The sequence below is a fragment of the Phoenix dactylifera genome, chromosome 15, assembly GCF_051530095.1.
Source record: "Phoenix dactylifera cultivar Ajwa chromosome 15, Ajwa_hap1_PhDact_Kaust_v1.1, whole genome shotgun sequence".
Taxonomy (NCBI): Eukaryota; Viridiplantae; Streptophyta; class Magnoliopsida; order Arecales; family Arecaceae; genus Phoenix; species Phoenix dactylifera.
Genome location: NC_143204.1, coordinates 20,938,807 through 20,966,633, shown reverse-complemented (window position 1 = coordinate 20,966,633; position 27,827 = coordinate 20,938,807). Strand labels below are relative to the sequence as shown.

The following is a 27,827-nucleotide window of genomic DNA, read 5'->3' as shown; positions in this document are numbered from 1 at the left end:
CCGCACCTTGCAAAATCAAATTCTCCTCATGCCTAGAGTAGCAGGTGGCAATATAATTTGAACTGAAGTTTGGCAATAGTTTTATTCAAAGTTTCAGACTTATACATTATACTAGATACATTTAAAGCATTTAAAATATAAAAAAACAGCTAAACCCTATAGATCCAGAATTTTGAAAATCATCAAACTACAAAACTAAGTACATATGAGGTAGGTGGATGAATGGACGTGATCGTTGGAGCACATCTAAGCCCTCCGTATAGACGTGCGTGAGGGTAATGAAAGTGGAATTCGAGAGCCAAGGTCCAAAGGGATGGAGCAGAACTTGGGGTAGCAGAAATTTATAAATAAAATAATCAAACTAAGTTATTTATAATCGAATTTGAAATTACAAAATTCAACCAAAATGATAAGAGTATTTGAACCTTTTATTCAGAATTCTTGCAATTCTAGATCGAACATGTAACACCCAGTCCAATTAATAAAGAATTAGGCCTAATCTACTTAACTAACTCAAATATAAGAGTTGGAGTAAGAGATGGAAAAAAAAGATAGAGCTCTATTCAACTTTGAGTAGGAAATGGACTCTTCCTTCATTCCGATTTTCTATATAAGCTACAAAACATAGTCTCCAACAGCTATTTAAAGATCCCCACACTTCCTTTCGCTTCACTGTCGATAAGTTTTGTTGATCACCACCGCCAAACCATCATTGGTTCTTTTTTCCTTCTCCTCTTGACTTCCAACGGTCTTGGCTCATGATACTCACCAGAAATTTCAATGTAGCGCTCCTCGGAGTCTTAGATTCTAAGAGATATTTTCAAAATTAATTAGATTTGTAGTCTAGTTTTTTTCATAAGATAAATAATGTGACCCTTTTTTTCTAAATTTATCGGCAAATTATAAGACTATTATATTAATAAATTTGAATCATACTATTTATGATGCATGAATTTGATGAACAATATTTTATTCATGAATATGCCTTATTTTAGAATATTATGATGATGTATGGTCAGAAATATTGAACTTGTTCAATTTATTTCGATATTGCATGATTTCTTATATTTGAACTGAGATATGAACTGTATGATTGTTTTGAACTCTTAGGTTGATTATATTAAAGACCTCGCTAAAAAGGGCTAATACGTTGGCACCTGATTTTATTCTAAAAATTTTATATCGCAAGAAGGTGCACGACATACCGCAAGTAAATATGCGATTTTAAAAGACTTTGCTACAAGATGATGTGCAGCACAGTGCACGAAGAAGTGCGGCATCATGATTCTGTCACAGAGAACATGCGGTCATAACTCATGGTTGATTGGATGAACTTGATGTTTTGAAAGAATTTAAATTTATGAACGAAATTCGATTTTAAGAAAGATTGAATTTAACATGCGTAATGTTTTGAAAATGCTGTATATTTAGACTTGATTTTGAATTAATAAATTCGAAATACTTATTTTCTATAAATAATGATTTAAATTATTGTCTGATTAATCTGATTAAAGTGTTCATTGCTTATAGGCTATCTAGCTCATTATTCCATATCTCACTATTTTTATAGATTTTGGAAACTAAGATGGCATATGGTTATGATTGAAAGAGTGACTAGAGGCAAAATTTTATATCTTTAAATTTAGACCAGAATTTGGCTAAAGTTTGATGTAAGATCTTTTAAATATTGTTGGTTCTTTGAGATATTAAAATCTAGTTCTAATTATTTAAATTAAATTTTGAACATTAATTATTTAAATTTATTTTACTATTTGCTTCATGATACCGTGATAAGATGCTTTGTAAACTTGCAGGGAGAGTTCCTTATGAGTACTGTAGCGATTGCCCTGATCCTGATCTATGATCTCTGGTCGGACACGCGATGGAACAAGCCTAATATTGTCACAAATCCTCTCTTTTTTTGGAAGAATTCAATAATTTTTTTTTCAAAAATCTTTCTTTATATTTTTTTATTTTGTTCTTAGAGGTCTGCTAAATTTCCAATTTATTCGATGGTCCGAGCTCGCATTGATAATTTTCTTGGAGCACCTATTCCTATATCTAAACCTGATACGAACCCAATGGGATCCAACAAATTTCTACCTCAGAACAGTAGATAAATCGCAATCGGATCATATTACGGTCCAGCCCGTTAGCAGCCGAAATATGTCTCCTAGTTTCTATATACTTTTTTGGTTAAAAAAAAAAAAAAATCTTAGGTAAAGGAGACCATTACACCAAGCCAGTTGCGGCCGCAATCCACTGGAAAGGAGACACGTTGACTGATCTCGAGACCGTTAACTGGCGAGAGAACAGTTCACGGTTCCCTTGCGTCCGTTGACGCGAAGCTTCCTCTCCATTAAAGCGCGAATCTTCGCATACAAAAACTCTACGAGAACATTTCATCTACCGTCCACGTACTCTGATAGTCCGATGAGTCTTCTCGTGAGAACGCGTCGCATACGTCTGCTCTCACACTTCTATGCGGTCTCGTCGCACCTCAGACTCTCTGGAAGCTTCTTCGACCCATTCTCGTCCACGTGTATGCGGAACGAATCTATCTCCGGCTTGGAAATATATTGGCAGAGAAGATATTATGAAACGAACTTTCTCGGACTTAAAATGTTTATAGAATACGCTTTATGAAAATAGAAGCGCCCGCTACACGACAAACCGCGAAAACTGGAGAAGAGCTGGTAATGGCTACCGCGGGTGGTCGTAGGCGACCTATCACCTCCTGTTACGTCGTTCAAAGAAATTTATTTCAGCTGGACTTGATCCATACAAGGAAAACTAAAAACTTAGCTCTCCACTTGGCTCTCTGAAGTCTAAAGTTTTAACTCCAGTGGAGAAAGATTCTGCATCAGCATTTCTTGATCTGCAATGCAGATCTATTGGCATTAGGATTGGATTTTGGCGGCAGCAAATTTGAACCAAGTTGGATTGGATGAGTGATTTTATGTAAGATGGTTCGAGGTTTGAGAGTATAGTTATCTAATCCCTTTGTTTGCCTACTTTGGAGGATTGGAATAATAGTTCATGATACATACACTCGCTCCAAATAAAATGGTGTTATCATAGGCAAGAGAAGAAAGTTTGCTTATATTGGTAGTTATAGTTTACCATTATTGTGCTTGTTTTGCATAGATATTTGTTGATAAAATAGTCATACCAAGTAAATATAGAAAAGAATATAATGAGAAGCAAATGTCAAAATGAACAATAGTGAAAGATCTGCCATTCTTGGTAAGTATTTCCAAAGTCAAAACCATATCAGGATATGGTCCAAACCACTCCGCTGGAGTCCTGTTATCTAGGAAGTCACAGAAACAGTATGGAGCACATGACTTAGCTTTGAACTCTAACCATGATGAGATCTACAACTTGTTAAATCTAACTTAGAAACTAATTGCACTTTGGTGTTGGGGTGGCAATCGGGTCAGATATGGGTCGGGTTAGATGTGGGTTGGGCTAAAAATTCATCAACCCAAATCTAACCTATTTATTAAGTAGATCAAAATTTTAAATTTGAATCCAACCTATTTATTAAACAGGTAACCAGGCCCAACCTATATAACTCATTTATTAAATAGGTTAATTAGATTTTTAAGAGGTTAAATGGATTTAAATAGTTTAAGTAGTTAGGAAGATTTCAAGTAGGTTAAATAAGTTAAACATATTTTAAATAGGTTAAACGAGTTGGGCCGTAATCCGATCCAATTATTAAACGAGTCAAAAGTTTAAATCTAAATCGAAGTCATTTAATAAACATGTTTAGACTGGTTGATCCATTTACGACTCAAACCTACTTATATTTAATCCAAACCCGCTTAAAGTGGATTGTTCGCAGATTAGGTTGACGGATCGGATCATAAATTATCATCCTTACTTCGGACCCACTTGGTCTGAGTAGAAAAAGCTCGTTCTATCCTCTATATCCCAAATGATTTAAATCCAATCCTTTTCCAGACTGATCGGACAACTAACTAGATCGCCAAACTTGAACCCAAATGACCAATTTTTAGAATCACTAGGAGGTAAGGCCAACTAGTAGGTGACTACATCTTAATATCTTGCCAAAATTACAACTAGACGCTTGTGTTGCAAGGTTTTAACTGATATCCAAAGGCTCCATCCGCCTCCCTTGAGTTTTAACCACAAATCTTAACCATGGTTAAGAAAGCGGTAAGGCGAACCCCAGCAGCAGGGGAATCCTATTCCCATCCACTCCAGTCTCCTCGCCCAATGGCACACCAGTGGGGGCCACCCGGCTTTTAAAAGAGGCCTCGATTAGAACGGTCACTAAGACCCAAAACCGCGGATTATTTTAACCATGGGCTAATTAATTCCCCCTCTAATCCCCACCTTGTCCTCCCCACCTATTTCTACGGGCAGCCGATAGCCTCCGTTCAGCGAGCTCGCCGTGCCTGCCCGCCCTGCCCGTCCTGCCCGTCTCCCCCATCTGTCCTTCCCCTTCGTTGTTGGAAAAAAAAAAATCTCTCCACTCTCTGCTTCCAGTGAAGCCCGTTGCTGCTCTCTCCTCTCTCTCTCTCTTTTTATTCTCTTCCTCTCCTTCATTCTCGGCCCTCCGATCGAGATCGGGTCGGGATCTGACGGCCGACGATGACTGGCGCCGGGTTCCTCCGTTCCAGCTGGTTTTAGCGCCGAAAAGCGTCAGATCCACTCTTTCCCCTCTCGGATCTCGCTCCTAGGTACCTTCTCTACTCCGATCTCGCTGTTTTCTTCTTGAAATTCCCATTTTCTGCCGGAAAAAAAATGATTTTTCGCATGTTTTCTACTGATTCAGGTACAAATCCTTGCGTTTTAGGCACTTTTTTGCTCTTTTTCGAGATTTCTGTATCTTTTTTCTCCAAATTTCTGTTTTTTGCTATTTGGGAGGTTTTTATCTCAGACTAACTTTCTCTGCCGAGATTCGCACCGGTTTCCTTCGATGTCCCCTTTGATTTCATTCAATTCCCCCTTTTTTCTCCCCAAACTTCGGGGTTTTGATAGGTTTTTCTTCCATGTCGATTTTTTATGGATAGCTTTTGTCTGGAAAAATACTTCAAAAACTTAAAAAATTCGGTTTTTCTAAGTTCTGATTTTAGAAATTTTTTTTTTTTTGCTGGGACAATAAATGCTCGGTTCGTTGTTTAACGGTTTCCGTTAGATCTGACGGCTCGTGTTCCTTCTCCCACGTCCTCCTCCCCCTTCCCAGGCTCACCGGGAATCGAAATCCCGGCCGCCGTCCCACCAAGAGAAAAAAATGGAAACAGTGATGCCGGCTCCGGCCCCCCTGGCCCCGCTATCGTGCGCCGCCGAGTCTTTCGCCGCGGGTCTCCTCACCGCCGCCCTCGCCAAGGCCCAACTCCCTCCCCCGGTAAGCTTAATCTCTCCATTAACCCCCCCAACTTTTAGCAAGAAATCCTTGGTCTCGGGGGCTCCGCGCTTTCTTGCGCCTGGTTGGCCGCGGTCCGGACGTAGAGAGGAATATGTTTCGGGTTTTTAGGCGTGCTTGGGTTCCGCGGTGGGCCCCGCCGGGGATGAAAGCATTTGTTTGAGGGCAGTCTTCTGAATATTCGAATTCGGGTGCACTTTATTTGCACTTCTTTTTTTTTAAAAAAGCTTTCTACGACTTTGACCGGGTGATATCGGGGGTACTAACCGGTTGCTGTGGTTGAAGCCACCAAGGAGCAGAAATTCTAACCTTAAGGTCCCAAGTTCGAATCGCTGCGGCGACGATTAAATTGTGGATCGGAGCTCACTACTTGGGCCACTGCTTGGACTTGAGGTATAGGACCGCTCTTGAACCGCTAGTAGCCGGGGTGGTGCCGGGTGTGACGTACTCACACTTGGGACTCGAGCCAGAGCCTAGAGGGGTAGCTGAACATAATTTCTTGATTCTCTTATCCTCTTGTTCTTCTCTATTGAAGAACTTAGTTGAGATGGGTAAAACTTAGTCTACATCTCTTTGCATTATGTACCTTTGAATCCATTTGTTTCCAAAATTCTTGCAGGATAGCTGAATGCTATTGCTGATTCACCTGGGAAACCAGGGTTCTTTCCTCAGAAAGTACAGTGAATAGTGGCTTTAGGACTGTACAGTGTCGCATATTTGGAGGCTAACCAGTTCCTGGAGAGGTTACAGTAAAACTTAGGCTTTGGTTATAATAAGAATGGTCGTCAAGAGCTGAAATTCTATAACAATGTGGATCATTGTATTATAAAATGATGTTTGACTGACTGTTATAGAATTTGCTATTAGTAGCCATATGTGGAACATAGATAATCAAATAGAAGGAAAAGTAATCTTGACAACTCTTTTATATAACCTGGCAGGAAAAAAGAGGTAAGGTAGAACCATGACCTTGTGCACAGGTGAAGTGATGAAAATTTGTCATGTGACACGTGGCTAAAAAACCATATTTCTAGCTTTACAAAGCAATACCTGCACTGAAGTTAGTTCTTTTCAGTAAGTCTTGTGCCTTATTGTTAGTTGAACAAAGTAACTGTGGGGGAAGAAAAAGAAGCCTTGGACTAAGATCAGCAAGGCTGATATTTCTAACCAGGACTCTTATGGGAATCCCATCTCTTGGACCTCCACCTTGAGACCATACTTGATATGCCTTTGGCCCGCACAATGAGCAATCATTTGCTTCACATCTCCTGCTTCATAATTTTTTGGAGCCTTTCCTTCTCTATCCATAAAATTCCTTCTAACCTGTTGCAGGATCAAGTTCTAAGGTCTTGCAAATTTTTTTCTAACAAGGTAAGAGGCACACTTTATGAGAGTAGGAAAATAGCTAGTATTTTTGTTATCCACGTTAAAATTGTGGGCATGATTATGTTCCTAGTATATTCAGGTTATGAGATTTCTAATTTGGTGCACATATGATCCTTTTCTGTTCTTGATGCTCATCTTGTAAGAAAAATTATAGATGGAGAGAAGGAAGAACTTATCAGTTGAGGCGTGATTTCACTGTCCTTAAGAATAGATCGCGCCCCTCGGAGATTGAATCTCGGTGTAGCAGGTAATGGCGGCCTATCCTCCAGGATACAACAACTGGATCACTCCAAGCGTACACTCGCAGATGCAGTGATACTGTCGAACAGCCCAGAACCGCACTCTTGGAATGACAACAGAGAAGAGTATCTCGGGAAGAAGAACAGAGAGGCAGAGGCTTTCGGGAACCAGAGGGAGGCCAGAGAGCCAGAGAGAGGAGAGATTTTTTTAGATAACTCTATCGGATCTGATGGGGTTTAAAAAAGAAATAAAGAGGCGTATTTAAAAGACACGTCTTTTTATGAAAGAGGTGTTTTTTAAAGACGCCCGTTTTATCAAGAGAGAACCAAAGAGGTGTTTTAAAGACGCGACGTTTTATTCAAAACAATTCAAAAAATAAAACGGCAAAAAGAAACCTGACTCAAGCCCACACCCGCGGGGGGGGGGGGGTGGTCCCCCCCTGCGCGTGATAATTGAGCGCGACGCGCCCGGTTAAACGTTTCCGGATCGGATTCGCCAATTTTGGCTTGGACCTCCATTGGGCTCATGCGCGCGTGGGCTACCTACTTTCTTTGCTTCACCAAGTGAGAAAGGCTGAATACTACATAAAGACCTTTTAAGTTTTATCTCTTTCCAATGTGGGACTAAAGGAAGTACACTAAACAAAAAGGCAAAAAGCAAAGAAGGACAGAATTGGAATTTTAAAATATTCCAACAATCCCCCACATATTTTAAAATTCAATAATAAGTTAACGAGCGCGAGAGTTCAATGCATTAAATTGGTGTCTTTGAGACTATGAACCATTTTTAGGACTAGTAAGTATGACTTACAGAACTTTTGGTGAAACATGAAATTTCTATGAACCAAAAGTCCTTTATGTAAATCAGTGACTCATAGCCCACATTGACCTCTCAAGTTCTGGGCTTGTTCTAAACGGGTTGGTGCAAATAGGCCATGCACCTTACCTGGATATTCATGAGTGCTTTAGAGAACTGCCTAATTCTCATAGGAAGCGGCCCCACTCCCACACCCATATAGGTGGATCCATCAAGTGTGTACTGCAGGTAGACACACCATCCTTAAGGACTATGGTATCCATTAAGAGCTTTACCTCATCCTTATCTACTGCAGTTTGCACTATCTACACCATAGGGATGGATTTTCAAATTAAATATGATAGTGTACTCACAGTCAACTAGCGACTTGTTATTACCCATATGAACATGCTTCATGGGATCTCCAATCACACATGTTGGGTTTCTATCGTTATTGACTTTGATATAGGCATTAGTCCCATCCCCCTCGATGTTTCACTCACTAGTTTTCTACCTAGTGGTTTTGTCAAAGGATCGGCCAAATTCAACTCTGACTTTACAAACTCAAGGGATATAATCCCATCATCAAGCAGCTGCCTTACAATATTATGTCTCAACCTTATGTGTCTATTCTTTCCATTATAAACTTTATTCTTAGCTCGATATATAGCAGCTTGGTTATCACAAAGAATAGACACAGAAGGTGTTGGTTTATTCCATAATGGAATATCTCCCACAAGATTTCTAAGCCATTCAGCTTCAGAACCTGCCTTTTCTAAGGCAATAAACTCGGACTCCATCGTAGACCGAGCGATGCATGTTTGCTTGGATGATTTCCAAGATACTGCACCCCCACCAAGAGTAAAGATATATCCACTCGTGGATTTCATCTCATCTGAATCAGAGATCCAATTTGCATCACTATACCCTTCTAGTACAGCTGGAAATCCACGATATAACAGACCATAATTAATGGTTCCTTTCAAGTACCTTAGTACTCTATGAACAGCACTCCAATGATCCTTACTAGGATTATGAGTATACCTACTCAATCTTCCTACTGCATAAGCAATATCAGGACGAGTGCAGTTAACTAAAAACATTAAACTACCAATGATACGAGCATATTCTATTTGTAAAATACCATTTTCTTTATTTTTTCTTAAATGTATACTAGCATCATATGGAGTAGATACGGGTTTACTATCATATTGCTCAAATTTTCTTAAAATTTTCTTAATATAGTGTTCTTGTGATAGCATAAGTCCATTAGAACTTCTTGTTATTTTAATCCCAAGAATTACATCAGCTTCACCCATATCTTTCATATCAAAATTTGAAGCTAAGAATTTCTTAGTATCTATAACTATATTCAAATCAGTTCCCATTATAAGCATATCATCAACATACAAACAAATGATTACAACAACATTATTAACAACCTTACTATAAACACACTTATCAGCCTCATTAATTAGAAAGCCATTAGATATCAATACTTTATCAAATTTTTCATGCCATTGTTTAGGTGCTTGTTTTAATCCATATAAGGATTTTACTAATTTACAAACTTTGTGTTCATTACCAGGAACAACACAACCTTCAGGTTGTTCCATGTAAATTTCTTCATCTAATTCTCCATTCAAGAATGCAGTTTTTACATCCATTTGGTGAATTACTAAATTATGAATGGATGCTAATGCAATGAGTACTCTAATAGATGAAATTCTAGAAACTGGTGCAAAGGTGTCAAAATAATCAATATCTTTTCTTTGTGAGTATCCTTTTGCTACTAATCTTGCTTTAAACTTATCAATTGAATTATCTGGTTTTAACTTTCTTTTAAAAATCCACTTACAACCAATTGATTTAGCACCTGGAGGCAAATCAACTAAGGTCCATGTATGATTAGACATAATAGACTCTATTTCATTATTAATAGCCTCCTTCCAAAAAGGTGCTTCAGCTGAAGTTATTGCTTCTTTATAATTTTGAGGTTCATTATCAACAAGAAAGGTGTAAAAATCATTTCCAAAATTTTTCTCTTTTCTAGTTCTTTTACTTCTTCTTAAATCAATTTCATAATTTTCATGTGCCTCCTTTTCTTGTTTATTATGAGGCAGAGAGTCAATTTTTTCTTTACCTAGTTTCATAGGAAAGATGTGTTCAAAGAAATCAGCATTTTTAGATTCTACTATAGTGTTGGGTTCCATAATATTAGATTCACATTTTAATACCAAAAATCTATAAGCAGCACTATTTAATGCATAACCAATAAATAAACAATCAAAGGTTTTAGGTCCCAACTTTCTTTTCTTTGGTTCAGGTAATAGAACTTTGGCCAAACACCCCCACACTTTAAGATATGTAAGGTTAGGTACATGACCTTCCCAAAACTCATAGGGTGTCTTACCAGATTTTTTATAAGGTATTCTATTTTGAATGTGACAAGCAGAAAGAATAGCTTCCCCCCACAAATAAAGAGGTACTCCTGAGCTTATTAACATAGCATTCATCATTTCTTTTAAAGTTCTATTTTTACGTTCAGCAACTCCATTAGATTCAGGAGAATATGGTGGGGTAATCTCATGGATTATACCTTTATCTTCACAAAATTTATTGAAGAGATTATACTCATATTCTCCTCCTCTATCAGTCCTTATTCTTTTAATTTTCTTATTAAATTTATTTTCTACTTCAGTAACATATTGCTGAAATTTTTTAAAAGTTTCATCTTTAGTCCTAAGTAGATATACCTTAGTGTATCTAGAATAATCATCAATAAAAGTTATGTAAAATCTTTTTCCTCCTCTAGTTGGAGTGTTTTTCAAATCTCCTAAATCAGAATGTATTAATCCAAGTAATTCAGTTTCTCTTTCTATTGACTTATGACTCTTTTTAGTAGATTTAGATTCTACACACACTTCACATTTGTCATTCACATTTCCAAAGGTAATATTATTTAACAAGCCTAGGTCTTTCATTTTCTTGATATAAGAAAAATTAACATGTCCTAATCTACCATGCCATACATCAACAGAATCAATCAAATAAGCAAAAGATGATGCATTTTCATTCATAGTTTCGGTTACATTCAAGACAAATAAACCCTGGTTACAATAACCCTTCCCAATGAAAACATTGTTCTTAGTCATTACAATTTTATCAGACTCAAAATACACTTTAACTCCAGCCTTTCCTAATAAAGAAACAGATACTAAGTTCCAACGGATATTAGGAACATGCAGCACATCATTTAGGGAAAGGACTTTTCCTGATGTTAGCTTGAGGAGTACTTTTCCTTTGCCAACCACTGGCGAGGGTCTCGAATCACCCATGAACACTTGTTCTTCGCCTTCATTCAATGGAGTGTAGGAAGTAAACGCACTTCTATTTCCACAAATATGTCTGGTAGCCCCAGAGTCTACCACCCAGTCCTTTGCTCCCATAACCATGTTGGTTTCAAACACAACTGCTGCAATAATATCTGTCTCCACCAAGTTAGCATTTGGTTTAGCAGATATATCATTCCTTTTTCTAAACCTGCATTGATTAGCATAATGTCCAGGTTTTCCACAAACAAAACAAGTTCCTTTCTTTTTAAAAACAGGACCTTGGAACTTAGGTTTCTTATCATTTTTGAGATAAGGCTTCTTGGATTTTGAACGAGACCCACCTGGTTTGCTGACTATTACATTGGCTTTTGAAGTCATTTCCTTGGCCAATTGTTCTCGGTCTCTGACTCGATTTTGTTCTTCTATTCTAATATGAACAATAACATCTTCAAGACTCATATGTTTCCTTTTGTGCTTCATGCTATTTTTATAATTTTTCCAAGACTCAGGTAATTTTTCAATCAAACAGCCGGCTAGGAAAACTTCTTGAAGCATTATATCTTCATTTTTAAGATCAGTGACTAACCTATGAAAATCATGTATTTGGGATGACACATCCCTATCCTCGGACATTTGAAAGTGCAGAAAATTTCCTATAGCATATTTCTGTACTCCAGCATCTTCTAACACATATTTTTTATTCAGATTTTCCCAAATTTCTGCAGCTTCTTTGTATGAACAGTAGACATCAAAAAGTTCATTGGACAGTGTACTCAGAATTGTGTGTCTACAGATTTTATTTCCATGTTCCCACTCTTTGAATTTAGCGTCAAAATCTTCAGACCCTTCTATCGGTTTTGACTGATTTAAATACTGAGCAAAATTAAGCATATCCAATGCAGAATAAACATGTTCTTGCCATCTCTTAAAATACATACCATTGAAACTCTCAATTTTAGAAGTATCAGGAATTGATCTAGCAGTAATCATAGCAGAATCCATGCCGATATATTCTTAAGATTGTAAGAAAAATTATAGATGGAGAGAAGGAAGAACTTATCAGTTGAGGCGTGATTTCACTGTTCTTAAGAATAGATCGCGCCCCTCGGAGATTGAATCTCGGTGTAGCAGGTAATGGCGGCCTATCCTCCAGGATACAACAACTGGATCACTCCAAGAGGCAGAGGCTTTCGGGAACCAGAGGGAGGCCAGAGAGCCAGAGAGAGGAGAGATTTTTTTAGATAACTCTATCGGATCTGATGGGGTTTAAAAAAGAAATAAAGAGGCGTATTTAAAAGACACGTCTTTTTATGAAAGAGGTTTTAAAGACGCGACGTTTTATTCAAAACAATTCAAAAAATAAAACGGCAAAAAGAAACCTGACTCAAGCCCACACCCGCGGGGGGGGGGGGGGTCCCCCCCTGCGCGTGATAATTGAGCGCGACGCGCCCGGTTAAACGTTTCCGGATCGGATTCGCCAATTTTGGCTTGGACCTCCATTGGGCTCATGCGCGTGTGGGCTACCTACTTTCTTTGCTTCACCAAGTTAGAAAGGCTGAATACTACATAAAGACCTTTTAAGTTTTATCTCTTTCCAATGTGGGACTAAAGGAAGTACACTAAACAAAAAGGCAAAAAGCAAAGAAGGGCAGAATTGGAATTTTAAAATATTCCAACACATCTTAAGAAACTAGTCTCGCTCTCTTTATAATATGTGTGACCAGAATATTAGTTTATGCTTCATGCTTCCAGTTTAGCTCCATGACATTGACATTGCGAATGATATTAACTTGCATTGCGAATGACATTATGTAATTTGGTTTCAGCTAAACATTCTGAGATTTGGAGGATCACAAACTCCATGGAAGTGCACAAGTCAGAAATTCCTGACTGGGACTTGGGTGCTGGAATTTATATTGAACTCTACATTATAAGAAGTTCTTTGCAAGAAGTAAACGTCAAGTGCACCTAGTCCTAAAGTATGTAAGGCTCGGGTTCTGGTAACCACAGTGGAATTGCCATTGTGTACCTTCTACTAATTTAACAACCCTTTGTTACAAAGGGAATAGCTTTGCTAAGAGATGTTAAATGACCTGACAGGATTTAGGCAATTCATAATACAATAGTTTTGATAAAGCTTGTTGATCGACCAAGTCATTTTTTCTAGACAGTATCAAATGCCTTATATTAACTCACTTTAAGAAAGAAACAGGATAAGTCACCAGAAAGCAAATTCAATTCCAACACATGAGGAGACGCTTTCTTTCTTTCAGCTCCCAGTTTCATTCTTTACTATATGGTATCATGTCTTAGTTGCATTGCCGTGTCCTCTAGTTGGACTTCGCTTTGAGAAGTTTGATCCCTCAGATAATAACTATAATCATAACCAATAAACTGTCTTTTCAGCCTTCAGTTCTTCTATAGGAACTCTTCATTATCTTCATCTCAATCAGTGGTATATCCTGTGGCCTCGGGGACTAATATGAAAAATGTTGGTGCAACATGTAACTTAAGTTGCCAATGGCTACATTCAAAGGATTTTTAGGTGTTTTGGTCTATTCAAAGATACTTAGTTCATTCCATGTGTGATAAATATTAAATGAATGCGTTACTGGAATCTGAAGTCAATATACTCTAATATTGGTATACCATGCACTTGAATAGGCTCGGCTCAATGTACATTCAGAGATCCAACAACACCATTTTGCTGTAATTAGAAAAATTCTTGATGTAAGGTTATGACTGAGAGCATGTATTTTCAGGTTTTTTTTTTTTTGTGTGTGTGCGCGCGCGCGCGCATGTGTGCTTGTTTGCTGGTAGTAACCTGTCTACTCAGTTTTGTTGAATGCCTCTGGACTCAGAAGGACTAGGAACCCACATTCATTCTTCAACACGATGTGATTTATCTTTCAGTTCTCCCTGAACTTTACCTTACTGTTATATTTATGTTTTCCGTTGGGATCCCCTTGAGAAGAAAAAAGAAGCATGCCAAGGCACTGAGCTGCTTTAGGACAATGCTCAGTGCTCTTATTCCTGAAGACTAACGGTCTGGTCAGTTGCAGAATGCTCTTTCGGTTTTTCCTACTTGCTCTCAGACATGACAATTCACCATCAGTTTTAGAAAGCATTTCCTATTGTTGTTTTTATAATATCAGAAATGTAGATTTGGGGACTTGCCCCATTGCGGTATTTTGGTTATCAGTTTTTAAGTTTTCATCAATGAAGTACTGTTGTCCTGAGCCTTGTGAATGCTAGATCATGGTTCTCCACAGCAAGATATGCCATATCAGCCTGAATCGGACGATACAGAGCATATCGTACCGGCTCGAACCGGGCGGCACAAAGCGTACTATACCGGTTCAATATCGGTATCCGGTATGGGTGGCGTACCGGTTCTCAGTATGCTAAAAAAAATTCGTACCATACCGTACTGCTACTGTATTTGTGTGGCACCGGTATGGGGTCCAGTACTGATACAGCAAACCTTGCTCTACAAGCTTATTAAAAGTGAACGATCTACCAACTCCAATTATTTAGACGCATCACTTGAGGTTGGTTAACCTCCAATACCTATTGTGGAAAAAATAGGTGCTCATCTTTGTTTAGACCATTTACAATTTATGATCTTTGTTTTGGATTGGCTCGCTTGATAGGTATCATCTTTCCTGCAAAGCATATATATATATATATATATATATATATATATATATATATATATATATATATAAGTTTTTTTGGCCTCCGCACTTCCAAACATTTTAAGATAATAAGATTTTGTGCTGATAACTTTTTTTAGCCTTCATTAGTGCCTACCAGTTACGTTATAGGAGCGTCTTACTTCTTCCATCTTGCTTTACATCATTATTCTTCAATATCCTATTTTTACGTCATTACCGTTGGACTTCCATACCTAATCTAAATGCATTCTTTATCTCTCTCATTTGCACTAAAATTCAGATCTATGCATTGTTATGGACGTTAGCTCTCTGTTAACAATCACTAATAATTTGGGCAGTTTTGAGAAAGAGGCTTATCTGGACCTGCACCAATATAAGCTTGTCTCGTGTTGGAAAGCCATTTGATAGTAGAAGTTCTTGCATTTAATTGAATTCTATCACATTCATTAACTAATATTACTAGATTAAACAAACAAAATTCTCATTGATGAACAATATCTCTTATTAAACAAAACATTCAGCTGAAGAAGGATACTCCAATATTGAAAGTTGTAACTACTAATTCTACCAAAAAAAAAAAAATCAAAACTAATGACAAACTTATATGTAGGTCATATAGTAGAGATTCGAGCCGAGGTAAAGGATGTCGAATTAAATTGATGATTAGAGGATTTATATTTTTCTTATATAATGGAGTGCTAAAGGTTGGACATGAGCAAGGTTCTCCACTTCAGTGTTCCGCAATGCCATTAAAATTATTTGTTATCATTATATCAAAAGATTTTTTTTTTTTGAACTTTTAGTTTTTTGAAGCTAGCTTTAGATTGCATTTATTGGGCATAAAATAACAATTGTTGCAACAGCATATATCCCAGCATCAACCAAAAAATAGAAAAGAAAAAAGAAAGCATTTTTTATTGATAGTAAGATTCGAAACTGTTATTAGGTATACTATTTGCTTGTATATTCTTATAAAAATTTCTATTTGCACGTCTAACAATTAAAGATATTTTAGTCATTTTAATTTAAAACCGTTAATTTTTTAACGGCGTTAGATGGTATGGATACATATGCAAAATAAAAAATAAAAAATGATAGAATAGCAAAACAAGTATTTTAAGAGGATATATATGTAAATATGAATTTTAGGAGGATATTCACGTAAAATTTGATATTCATAAGTGTATTTACGCAAAAAATCTAATTATTTTTCCATCTTATAACCTCCGATGACGGAAATCACCATTGTAACGGCGCCGTGACGGTTCTACAGACTTGGCCGCCATCGTTGGCTCCAGAAAGCAAACGCATCGTCAAATGTTTTACACTCTCCTTCATGCTCTCTCTCATTACGTTTGACGCGCGTTGGTACGTCTTCTAAAACCCTAAAGCAAACCCTCCCCTCCCCCCCGACGACACCTTCGAAGCCTCCATCTCCATCCATGGCCACCAAGAAGCGCAAGGTCGACCAAGAAGACGACCTCCTCTCCGCCCCCAACCACGATTCCGACCCCCAATCCCAAATCCCAGACTCTGCCACCGCCGCGGAGGGGGCGGCGGCGCCGCCGGTGGAGGAAGACGAGGCCGACGACGAGGACGAGGACGTGGGGAAGCTTCTGGAACCGCTGTCGAAGGAGCAGCTGATCTCTCTCCTCCGGTCCTCCGCCGCCTCCGACCCGGCCACTCTCGCCGAGATTCACCGCCTCGCCGACCTCAACCCCGCCCACCGGAAGCTCTTCGTCCATGGCCTTGGCTGGGAAACCACCTCCGACGGCCTCCGCGCCGCATTCGCCCGCTACGGCGAGATCGAGGACTGCCGCGTCGTCGCCGACAAGGCCACCGGTCGCTCCAAGGGCTACGGCTTCCTCCTCTTTCGCCACCGCCGCTCCGCCGGCCGCGCCCTCCGCCGTCCACAGAAGCTCATCGACAACCGCATGACCGCCTGCCAGCTCGCCTCCGCCGGCGCCCCCTCCGGCGCTGCTCATCCCCCGCCGCCCCACCATCACACCGCCTCCTCCAATCCTAACCCTAACGCCGCCTCCCAGGACAACCTCCCGAGGAAGATCTACGTCGGGAACGTCCACTCCAACATCGACGGTGCCCGCCTCCACGCCTTCTTCTCCAAGTTCGGGGAGATCGAGGAGGGCCCCATCGGTTTCGACCGCCAGACCGGGAAGCCCAAGGGGTTCGCCCTCTTCGTCTATAAAACCGTGGACGGCGCTCGCAAAGCCCTCGAGGAGCCGAACAAGAACTTTGAGGGCCACCTGCTCTACTGCCAGAAGGCAACCGATAGCAAAGCTAAGGCAGCAGCTGGGCCTTTAGCCACAATGGCGGCCCCCCCATCCAATGCTGCCTCCACTCCAGACGCGCCATCGAGCATGGGTGGTGCCAATGGGTCTGGATATGGCGGCACGCTGCCGGATATGGGTTTGGCGCAACAAGCTGCGATTTTGGGGCAAGGACTTCTGGGTCTTAGCGGGACACAAACTTTTGGACAGGGGATGCAGCCGAATGCTGCAGTGCTCGCAATGCTGGCGGCAGCTGGACAGAATCCAGGATCTTTCGGGATCAATCCTGCCGTGCTTGCATCACTGAACCCTGCTTTGGCCACGGCTTTGGGTGCCGGAGGCCAGCAGCCTGTGCCTCCGTCTGCAGCCCCTCAGACAGTGGCGTCACAGAATTATGGAATGGGAAACATGGGGTATCAGAATGCTGGGTTTCAGGGACCACCAGGGTTTCAGGGGCCTCCAGGGTTTCAAGGTCCTCCAGGGTTTCAGGGTCCTCCGGGATTTCAAGGTACTCAGCATGTGTCTCAACAGGCTGTTGGTGGAGGTGGGGGTTCTTATCAGGGAGGACCTGTTGGACAGGTGCCGATGCCAAGGCCACCAGTTGGGCAAATGGGTGGATATGCACCACATTAGGTATGCAATCTTTGCAACAGTTTTCATACTGCTGAAAAAACTTTTATATGTTTTTTTTATTATTTAAAAATGACCGTGATGTTTCGACAGTTGATTTTTATGTTCCGTTGTCATTTTTCCTTGCTAATTTGTGCTCCCTCTGTTTATAGTTCGATATCAGGATCGTGATTATTCGTGTGGTTTAAAGATCAGATGGCTTTTGAATCGGTATTGGCGCTCGGAGTGTTGAGAAAGCCTTGTGATGCGGCAATTATTCAGAAAAGGAACTGCTTTTTCTTTTGGTTTTATCGCCTTTTATTAGTATATGAAATTTGGGTTTAATATTTTATAGTGTTTCTTTCCTCCCTTCTCTGTAACTGCTTCTACTGGTTCCCTGTAACAGATGATACTGTGGTCGCTAGTAATTTTTTCTTTTATTGATGTCATTTTGGATTTGTCCGTCTTCTTCTGCAGATGGTTTCCATGAGAGCTTAATATTTAGCACTGTTTCTATGACGTGGTAATATACAGTAATACATTGTTTTTGAATGCTGTTACATTTCCTAAGTTATTATTAATGGGACATCCATCTGTTGGCTGGACATGAGAAAACCCTACTTTCTCCTAAAAGAGGACTGCTCTCTGAGTACCGCTTATTTGTATGTAAATGTGGAAATGATCCCTTTGTTTTTTCAACTTGATTTAAGATGCACTCAGTGTGGTTCTTTGTGTTTCTGTGTTGTGTCTTAGTTTTTCTGAAAAACCCATATATCGGTCTCTGCTTTAGCCTTTAATTGTGCTTGCGATATTCGTTTCTCATGTGCTGGTCTTTCCACCTTGGCATCGATGAGTAGGTTGGACTGTGCGGCATGGCTTACATTCCATCGTCTGATCTCTGAACTTGTACATTAATAGATGAGGATCCATCAACATTGTGCATGCTATAGACACACTCTCGCTGCATCACTTTTGCTGTAAGTTAAGCCTCTTGCACTTGTTACTCCTTTATGCTTATCCGTATAGCTTGATTTCTATAAAATATTCGAGATGTTCATTTCTTTTTAGCAATCCTCTCTGCATAAATGTGTTCTTAGCATGTTATCATCAGAACATAATAACCACATGTTGAGAAGAATGAGTAAAATAAAGAGCATAGAAGCACAAATAAGCAAGTCAGGTTAATAGCTAATTTTTTCTCATGCATCATGAATATTGAGGTCTTAGATCTACTTTATTGACATGCTTATGTTATGTGGATCGTATGTTAATCGCTAATGATATTCAATGTATTCAATTTTTCCATTTCTTAGATGAGCTTAGGTGATTATATATTATTATTAATCCAAAATCATAGAGGGCTGCCTGACCATTTCATCACAAGTGGATCAGCCAGGTTTAAAGGAAGCCTTTCCTGTTAGTTTCAGATAAAAGCCCATAATAATATGGTTTTGTATTTTTTTTTAATTAAAATTCCATGCCTGAAGTGTATTGAGACTTGTTCATAACTCAGTATATCACAACCTTCCATGCCTGAAGTGTATTGAGACTTGTTCATAACTCAGTATATCACACCTTATGGTTGCCTTATCGTCTTAATGCATTTGATGATTCTTCTTTACAGAAATCATGTTACTCCTTTCACCAAGCTATGAACCTGTTCCTTTTTTTTTTGACCTACATGTTTTGAAAAATGAGCAACCGCTTTTGTTTAAAAGAAAATTTACATTCCATTTTCTATAAGTCAACATTAATGTGTAAAGTTGTTTTTAGCAGCGTATGCCGAACCGGCCCGTACCGGCCGGTACGGGCCGGTACAAACCGGTCCGGCCAGCTACCGGTACAGCGGAGCCGTGGAAACCGGTACAGGCCGATTCCTTGCCGGAGACGAAGAAGACGAGGAGAAAAAGAGGGAGCGCGGGGAAGAGAGGGAGGGAGCCCACCTTCGGCCGCCATCAGAGAGCCGCGGAGGGGTGTCGGAGGCCGGTGGGGGGCGGCGGAGGCCGGCGGGGGACGGGGGAGCCCGCGGGGGCGCTGCGGAGGCCGCGGCCGCGTCACTGTTTCGAAAGAAACAGGGGACGCGGCCCCATTTTTTAATTTAGGGATTTCAAGTGAAGTCGGCAAATCGGTTGCCGACTTCACTTAAAAATCCCCAAATTTTTTAATTTGGGGATTTTTAAGTGAAGTCGGCAACTGATGTGCCGACTTCACTTAAAATCCCCAAATTAAAAAACGCGGCCGCGTCCCCTCTTTCTTTCGAAACAGTGGACGCGGCCGCGGCCGCGGCCTCCGCAGCGCCCCGCCGGCCTCCGCCGCCCCCCACCGGCCTCCGACGCCCCTCTGCGGCTCTCCGATGGCGGCCGAAGGTGGGCTTTCTCCCTCTCTTCCCCGCGCTCTCTCTGGTTCTCTTCTTCTTCCCCGGTTCCGGCGGGGAAGAGCTTTCCGGTTCGTACCGCCCGGAGCACGGTACGAACCGGCCTGTACCGGTTCGGTAGGCAACCGGTACGCCTACCGGACCCGGTACGGTAGACCTTGGTTTTTAGTATGGTAATTTATGCTTATGTGCCACGTCTTCACAGTGGCATTGTAAAATGAACTGTTTTATGTGTGTTGTGCAGAGAAAACCATGTCATCCTTCTCATTCCAAATGTATTTTTAATTTTACATATTGTTGGTTTTATGGTTTGCAAAATTGTTTTTCACCTCTGTCATATTATCTTTGTACTCATTTCTATCTCCTTTCTGTTTGACCAAAGGATTGAGCTTTATACAATTGCTTAAGACCCCTGCCATGCTCATGCTGCCGACCCTGCTTTGGCAGTGGTGATGGGGGCAAGGGGCTCATAAGTTGTGCACCTATTGGCGTTCGTTCTGATGGCACCAAAACAGGGGTATAGGCTGAGGAACATGGCATCATCACTATACTAGAATGTGGTTTCTCAGGGGTCTCTAGGTTTCATGGTCCCCCAACTGGTTTCTCAATGTATGGTTTTTGTTTTTTTTCTTTTCTTCCTTTCCTTTTTTTAGTTTTGGGGTTGGGGGGGGGGGGGGGGGGATGAAGTTGGTGGTTCATATCAGGGGCATCCTTTGTGAAAAGGCCCAATGACAACCCGAGGGTGGACGCGGACCAAATCGTGTATATAGTTCTTGCAAAAGTAACTTCTTGCTGCTAGTTGATGCTCCCTTTGCTTTTGTTTGATATTGAGATTGTGTTTATTTGTGTGGTTTAAAGATCAGATAGCTTTAGAACTGTATTGGCACATGGTGTGTTGAGAAAGCATTCCAATTTGATAACTGTTCAGATATCGAACTTCTTTTTCTTCAGTTTATTCCCTTTTATGAACGTATATATATTGGGATTTATCATTAATTGTTTTTTTCCCTTCACTCGAACTGTCGTCAGCGTTTCACTATAATGGACAATACTGTTTTTGCTTGGATTTTGTGGAGTTTTTCTGCAAATGGTTTTCATGAGAGCCTAATGAGTAGATCGCAATGTGACTTTGATGTGAAAATAGTACAATTATATATTGTTTTTGAACAGTGCTTTGTTTACCACTTTATCATTACTGGGATATTTATCTGTTTCACATGATCATCATGGACATTAGAAAAATCCTACCCTCTCCTTGAAGTGAACTGCTATTTAGCCTATAAAAGCATATACTTGTTGGACTGGGCCTTGTTTATGCAACTTCTTTTTCTTCAGCTTCATTGCCTTTTGTGGATGTATGTACTTTGGGATTTCTCTTTAGTTTTCTTCTCTTCTTTGGAGCTGTCATCACTATTTCTCTATAATAGACTATGCTGTCTTCGGTAGTTATCCTTTTTTTCTTAATAAATATGGCTTTGGATTTCGTGGAGCTTTTGTACTAATGGTTTGCATGACAACTTAAAGAATAGATCACAATATCAGTAAGATTTTAAATCATGTGAGAAGGGGTGTCCCAGATTCTCTACCGCACGTTTCTTTGTTTGTTTATTTCTTTTTCTTCTTTCTTTCCTTTCTATGTTCTTTCATTCTTTTCTTTCTTTCTTTTTCTTTCTTCCTTCCTTTCCTTCTTTCAATCCTTTCTTTCTTTTTGTTCTCCAATACTTCCTTTCTTTTGATCTCTCCACATTTGTTCATCCTTTGTGTGCAGAAATGCTTTTACAGGCACTAGATCTTGAGACAGAAACTTGTCACCTTTCTAGCTATAAACCTAAGTAGGATGGGCTGGCAATCAGCCACCTTCTATTCATTGACAGCTGCCTATTTTTATCTCATGCCGGGCGACATGACCGCTACAATTTCCATCAAGTTCTACTGGAGGGTGGATTTGGACAAATCAGTGCTACTCTTCAGTCCACATATCCTGTCTTCCATTGTCCATGAATTAACCTCTATCCTGTAGATTCACAATGTTGAGGAGCTTGGGCGTTATCTGGGGGTTTCTTTGAAAGGAGTTAGATTGAAGCAAACAGACTTATAGATCATCAAGAATCAGATTGATCATCTTCTGGACTTGTGGAAATGGAGAAATTTATCCTTTGCCAGCGGTGCTACCTCGGTCGATCCATGCAATGTGCCTCACGTTTTCCCAATCAGTTTCCTAAACTGATTGAAAGGATGATAAGATATTTTCTATGGGGGAACCATCCAGCTGGTCACAATTTGCATACCATTTATTGGGATGTCATATGTCAGCTGCCATCACAGGTTTGGATTGGAATTCCAATTTGAAGACTTGGTGGGAAGCTTTGTTGAGTAAATCTTCAGGTATATTAATTCCGAGCAGTGATTGTTTATGGGCTTGCTTGGTGTCATCTAAGTATTCATTTGCAGGTGATTGGTCAACCTCTGAACCTAATAGACAGTGCTCAAGAGCTTGGGAGATCATCTCCATATTAGGTAAGCATATTGCCTTTCAATTCTGTTGCTCTAGTGGGGAAGGGAGCGTAATAGATACTTTCACTGATCCGTAGTTTGGTTGGATTTCTGTTTCAAAAATGGACATCATTGTTGTTAATATGGAGGTGCCTACTGCCAGTCCTACAGGTGAAGCATTCCTTCCATGGCAATGGGGGATGGAGTCACGCCCTTCCCAGAACCAGTGGCTAAACAGATTATGCAAATGCCTTGAACCGCTGGAGGAGGCAAGGACTTGGATCTGTTGGGGAGAGCATTTCAGAAGACAAATGCATCGACAGAGAATTCCCATGTTTCTTGATTGTGGTCCGCAATGTACATATTGTAAAAGGTTTTTCCTCATAGAAACTTGCTTTGGAAAGGCTTCCCTTGCTAATCTACTTCACCAATTTGGCCTCGGCTCTTCATTATGCCCCCGCTGTCATGGTGGTGATGAATCCCTTGATTATATCTTACTGTACTTGCCCCAAGGTCCTTGGTATTTGGATGGCTGTCGATTGCCCAAGTTGGTATCAGACCAAAGCCTTCGATGAATCCTCCCCAATGACTGCTGCTGCTTCTAGTGCTCAAATGGAGCTTATCTATCTCTCTCTGGCAGATTTGGAAATCCCGGAACGATGTATAATCTTCCAGAATTCACCACAGCAACTAGCCGGAGTTTTGCAGTGTCCTCGCTGCCGGCTTAGTGCTCCGGTAGAAGCCAAACTGGGATGGGTGCGTGCATACTACATCAGCAGGCGCCGGCTATATCATTCAAGATACGAGTGGTCGATCTCTACAGCCGGCAACCATTCGGTGGAGCTCACAGCAGCGTGTGGGAATTTAAACTGCTATTACTTGATGCTGGGTGCTGAAAAACTGTGGTATTGAAGGTGACTTTACTACCATAATGGCATGGCTTCTTCGATCTCATTTAGCTTCCATCCTCTCTCGGCCGTCCTCGTTTCCTCCTACTTTGATGTTCTTTGTAAATTCTGATGCTTTTGGCTGCTATTTTCGAGATTCTAGTGGGGCTTGCGATGCGTGGTAGGATCAGCCTATTTGAGGCCAAGAGGGTTTTGAACAAGTTTCACAAGAAGTTGTAGCACGACTATTACTGGATGAGCGGCGCCTGTGTTTATCAAAGTGTTAATTATATAAAATATTTAATTTATTATATGTATTTATATTTTTAATTTATATTGTCCATGCTTTATTTCTGTGATACAAGATTTCTATCTTGCTTTTACTATATTTTTTTTTTTTGATATTGTTGAATATTAAGATGAGATCTCTTGAAAAATCATTGTTAGTATTTTGCTTAATGTATTGATAGATATTTGGATATCTGGTTTTCTACGTAACAAGTGAGCATTCAAAATACCTAAATTCCTTTTGAACTTTACCTACCTGCCATTTGGCTTAATATTCTTGATAAACTTGCCTGATAGCAGTGACCGCTCAAAACACCCAACCTTCAAATGCAATGCAGTGAATTGCAAACGGATAAAGCTAAAGAAATTCAAGAGGAGGAGAAGAAAAGCTAAACATTGGAACTACAGTCTTGACATTTACCTAAATGGGTCGGATCTGGATCATGTTCGACCCAGACCTGACTCGTTTCCATGTGAACTAATATTCTACTGGCACAGATGACCAACGTAGCAGTTGCTAGGGCATTATGGCCTGTTTGGAGGAGCTTTTAGAGGGCCAAAAAATACTTTCTGATCTTCCAAAAGTACTTTTGGATGAAAAACGGTATTTGGTAAAAATTTTGGATAGCTGTTTTAGTTTTTTCAGAAAGCTGAAAACAGCTTTTTCGGAGAATCTCTATTTTGGAGCTTTCCGAAAATGTTGTTTTCAGTTTTATCAGAAAGCTATTTTTTGGACCAAAATATCCCTATTTAAAAATCTCTTTTTTCTTCCAAAATCCTCCATCCCACCATCTCTTCCCCTCTCACCTTCCCCCTCTCTCTCTCTCTCCCCCCTCTCTATCTCCTTCTTCTCAACGCCACCGGCCATTTTTTTTTGGGAGGCAACCCGTGGCTGCCCACGGTGGCAGCTACCACGCCGACCACCACCCGTGGCCACCTCCCCAGCCGCCGCTGCGGCCTGTCGCCCAGACGAGCCGGCACGGACGTTCGGCTCGCCTCTGCGACCCACCACAACCGTCGGGCGATGGGAAGTAAAACAAACAAAAAAAAGAGGTAGGGGCAGCTATGGCCACCATCGCCTCGGCAGGCGCTACGGCCCGCTGTCCCGGCTCTCTCCCGAAAGGACATTACATTAATATTATACTATATCATATATTTATGTATTAGTATATATTATATTTTATTATGCTCTATTGTATAATACTAGTAATGTTTTTTATGGCCATTTTGTTATACAAAAGTACTTTCTCAGTTTATTTACCAAACAAATGTTAAAGTGCCACATCACTTTAAAAATGTAGTTAGTAAACAGCAAATAACTTTTTATAAAAGGTTTATTTTCAAGAGCTCTACTTTCAACAACTCTACTGCAAACAGCTTTCTCAAACAGGGCCTACTTCGCTAATCTCTAATTTTTGACGGCCTGTGAGGGTGCAAACAAACTTCCCCGCATCTCAAACGCAAACATTCGGCACAAGAAAAAAAGCATCTCTAATAAACCACACCATAAGAACATGTGTCAAATATTTTCTCATTAATTTATGCGGTCATTTTGCAACCGACCCTCTCTTCTTTGATCCGTTCTCCGTTTCATTCAAAGTGTTTTTTTTTTCATTATTTTGGCTCAGAATGAGGACCCCCTCTCCTCTAGGTCCATGGCTAACTAAACCTAGTTTTTTTTTGGGAACAAAAATCACTTGGGGTGGAATTCTTATTTTGCCGCATTTTTCTCTAATGCCCATCTTAAAGAGAAAATCCAAAAGTTAAATAAAAATAATACTCCTGCTATTAACAGAGTTTATCAATCTCATAACTTAAAAAAAATAAATGTGAGATGATTAATTGTTTGGTGCGCATTATCTGGCCATGTAGTGTGTGTTAATAAAAAATATTTTCTAAAAATTATGTATCAATTTATCTGAAAGTGTGTATTGGATCACTGCTAGGTGTATATCAGATAAGCTTGCAGTATGTATCAGAAAGCTGACGAGTATGTATTATCGGCCATGTAGTATGTATTGGTGAATATGATATTTTGAAAATTGTATATTAATTTGCTTGAAAGTATGTATTGAGTTGTTAGATGACTAATTTGCCAAGTGTGTATCATTTGACCATATACTGTGTACTGGTGAATACCATATTCTAAAAATTAAGTATCGATTTACCTAAATGTGTGTATTGACTTGCTAAATAACTAATTTGTTTAGTATGTATTACTTAGTCATGTAGTATATACTGTATTTTTTTAAAAAAATTATGGAACTAACCACTCCGTTAGCGGAAAGAATCTATGACTTTTGAATTTCTTCTTTAAGATGTATGCTTAAAAAAATAACAAAATAGGAAGTATGCCCTATAATTTTTTCTCTGGTAGCCGCCCCATATGATTCTGAATTAAGGAGAGAGGAGAGAAGGAATTAATTAAGATCCGCACCTTGCAAAATCAAATTCTCCTCATGCCTAGAGTAGCAGGTGGCAATATAATTTGAACTGAAGTTTGGCAATAGTTTTATTAAAAGTTTCAGACTTATACATTATACTAGATACATTTAAAGCATTTAAAATATAAAAAAACAGCTAAACCCTATAGATCCAGAATTTTGAAAATCATCAAACTACAAAACTAAGTACATATGAGGTAGGTGGATGAATGGACGTGATCGTTGGAGCACATCTAAGCCCTCCGTATAGACGTGCGTGAGGGTAATGAAAGTGGAATTCGAGAGCCAAGGTCCAAAGGGATGGAGCAGAACTTGGGGTAGCAGAAATTTATAAATAAAATAATCAAACTAAGTTATTTATAATCGAATTTGAAATTACAAAATTCAACCAAAATGATAAGAGTATTTGAACCTTTTATTCAGAATTCTTGCAATTCTAGATCGAACATGTAACACCCAGTCCAATTAATAAAGAATTAGGCCTAATCTACTTAACTAACTCAAATATAAGAGTTGGAGTAAGAGATGGAAAAAAAAGATAGAGCTCTATTCAACTTTGAGTAGGAAATGGACTCTTCCTTCATTCCGATTTTCTATATAAGCTACAAAACATAGTCTCCAACAGCTATTTAAAGATCCCCACACTTCCTTTCGCTTCACTGTCGATAAGTTTTGTTGATCACCACCGCCAAACCATCATTGGTTCTTTTTTCCTTCTCCTCTTGACTTCCAACGGTCTTGGCTCATGATACTCACCAGAAATTTCAATGTAGCGCTCCTCGGAGTCTTAGATTCTAAGAGATATTTTCAAAATTAATTAGATTTGTAGTCTAGTTTTTTTCATAAGATAAATAATGTGACCCTTTTTTTCTAAATTTATCGGCAAATTATAAGACTATTATATTAATAAATTTGAATCATACTATTTATGATGCATGAATTTGATGAACAATATTTTATTCATGAATATGCCTTATTTTAGAATATTATGATGATGTATGGTCAGAAATATTGAACTTGTTCAATTTATTTCGATATTGCATGATTTCTTATATTTGAACTGAGATATGAACTGTATGATTGTTTTGAACTCTTAGGTTGATTATATTAAAGACCTCGCTAAAAAGGGCTAATACGTTGGCACCTGATTTTATTCTAAAAATTTTATATCGCAAGAAGGTGCACGACATACCGCAAGTAAATATGCGATTTTAAAAGACTTTGCTACAAGATGATGTGCAGCACAGTGCACGAAGAAGTGCGGCATCATGATTCTGTCACAGAGAACATGCGGTCATAACTCATGGTTGATTGGATGAACTTGATGTTTTGAAAGAATTTAAATTTATGAACGAAATTCGATTTTAAGAAAGATTGAATTTAACATGCGTAATGTTTTGAAAATGCTGTATATTTAGACTTGATTTTGAATTAATAAATTCGAAATACTTATTTTCTATAAATAATGATTTAAATTATTGTCTGATTAATCTGATTAAAGTGTTCATTGCTTATAGGCTATCTAGCTCATTATTCCATATCTCACTATTTTTATAGATTTTGGAAACTAAGATGGCATATGGTTATGATTGAAAGAGTGACTAGAGGCAAAA

At 39.5% G+C, this 27,827-nt stretch overlaps 1 protein-coding gene across 5 annotated transcripts; it reads left to right on the top strand.

The window, feature by feature from the left end:
- Positions 1-4,306: 4,306 nt before the first annotated feature.
- Positions 4,307-23,846, top strand: LOC103699212 (uncharacterized). Of its 5 annotated transcripts, none has more exons than XR_015973687.1 (6): positions 4,307-4,712; positions 5,219-5,380; positions 18,586-18,705; positions 21,871-22,487; positions 22,554-22,619; positions 22,759-23,846. XR_015973687.1 is itself a non-coding variant. In XM_039134290.2 (5 exons), exon 1 carries the CDS (start codon positions 16,274-16,276, stop codon positions 17,750-17,752), a length of 1,479 nt encoding a protein of 492 aa, XP_038990218.2. In that variant the 5' UTR covers positions 15,619-16,273; the 3' UTR covers positions 17,902-18,705; positions 21,871-22,487; positions 22,554-22,619; positions 22,759-23,846. The 5 variants fall into 5 exon arrangements, 3 of the variants coding, with proteins under 3 accessions (XP_038990218.2, XP_038990220.2, XP_088567952.1); XR_015973686.1 differs by having other exon boundaries at positions 17,902-18,705; XM_039134290.2 differs by lacking the exons at positions 4,307-4,712; positions 5,219-5,380 and adding an exon at positions 15,619-17,752 and having other exon boundaries at positions 17,902-18,705.
- The last annotated feature ends 3,981 nt before the right edge of the window (positions 23,847-27,827 follow it).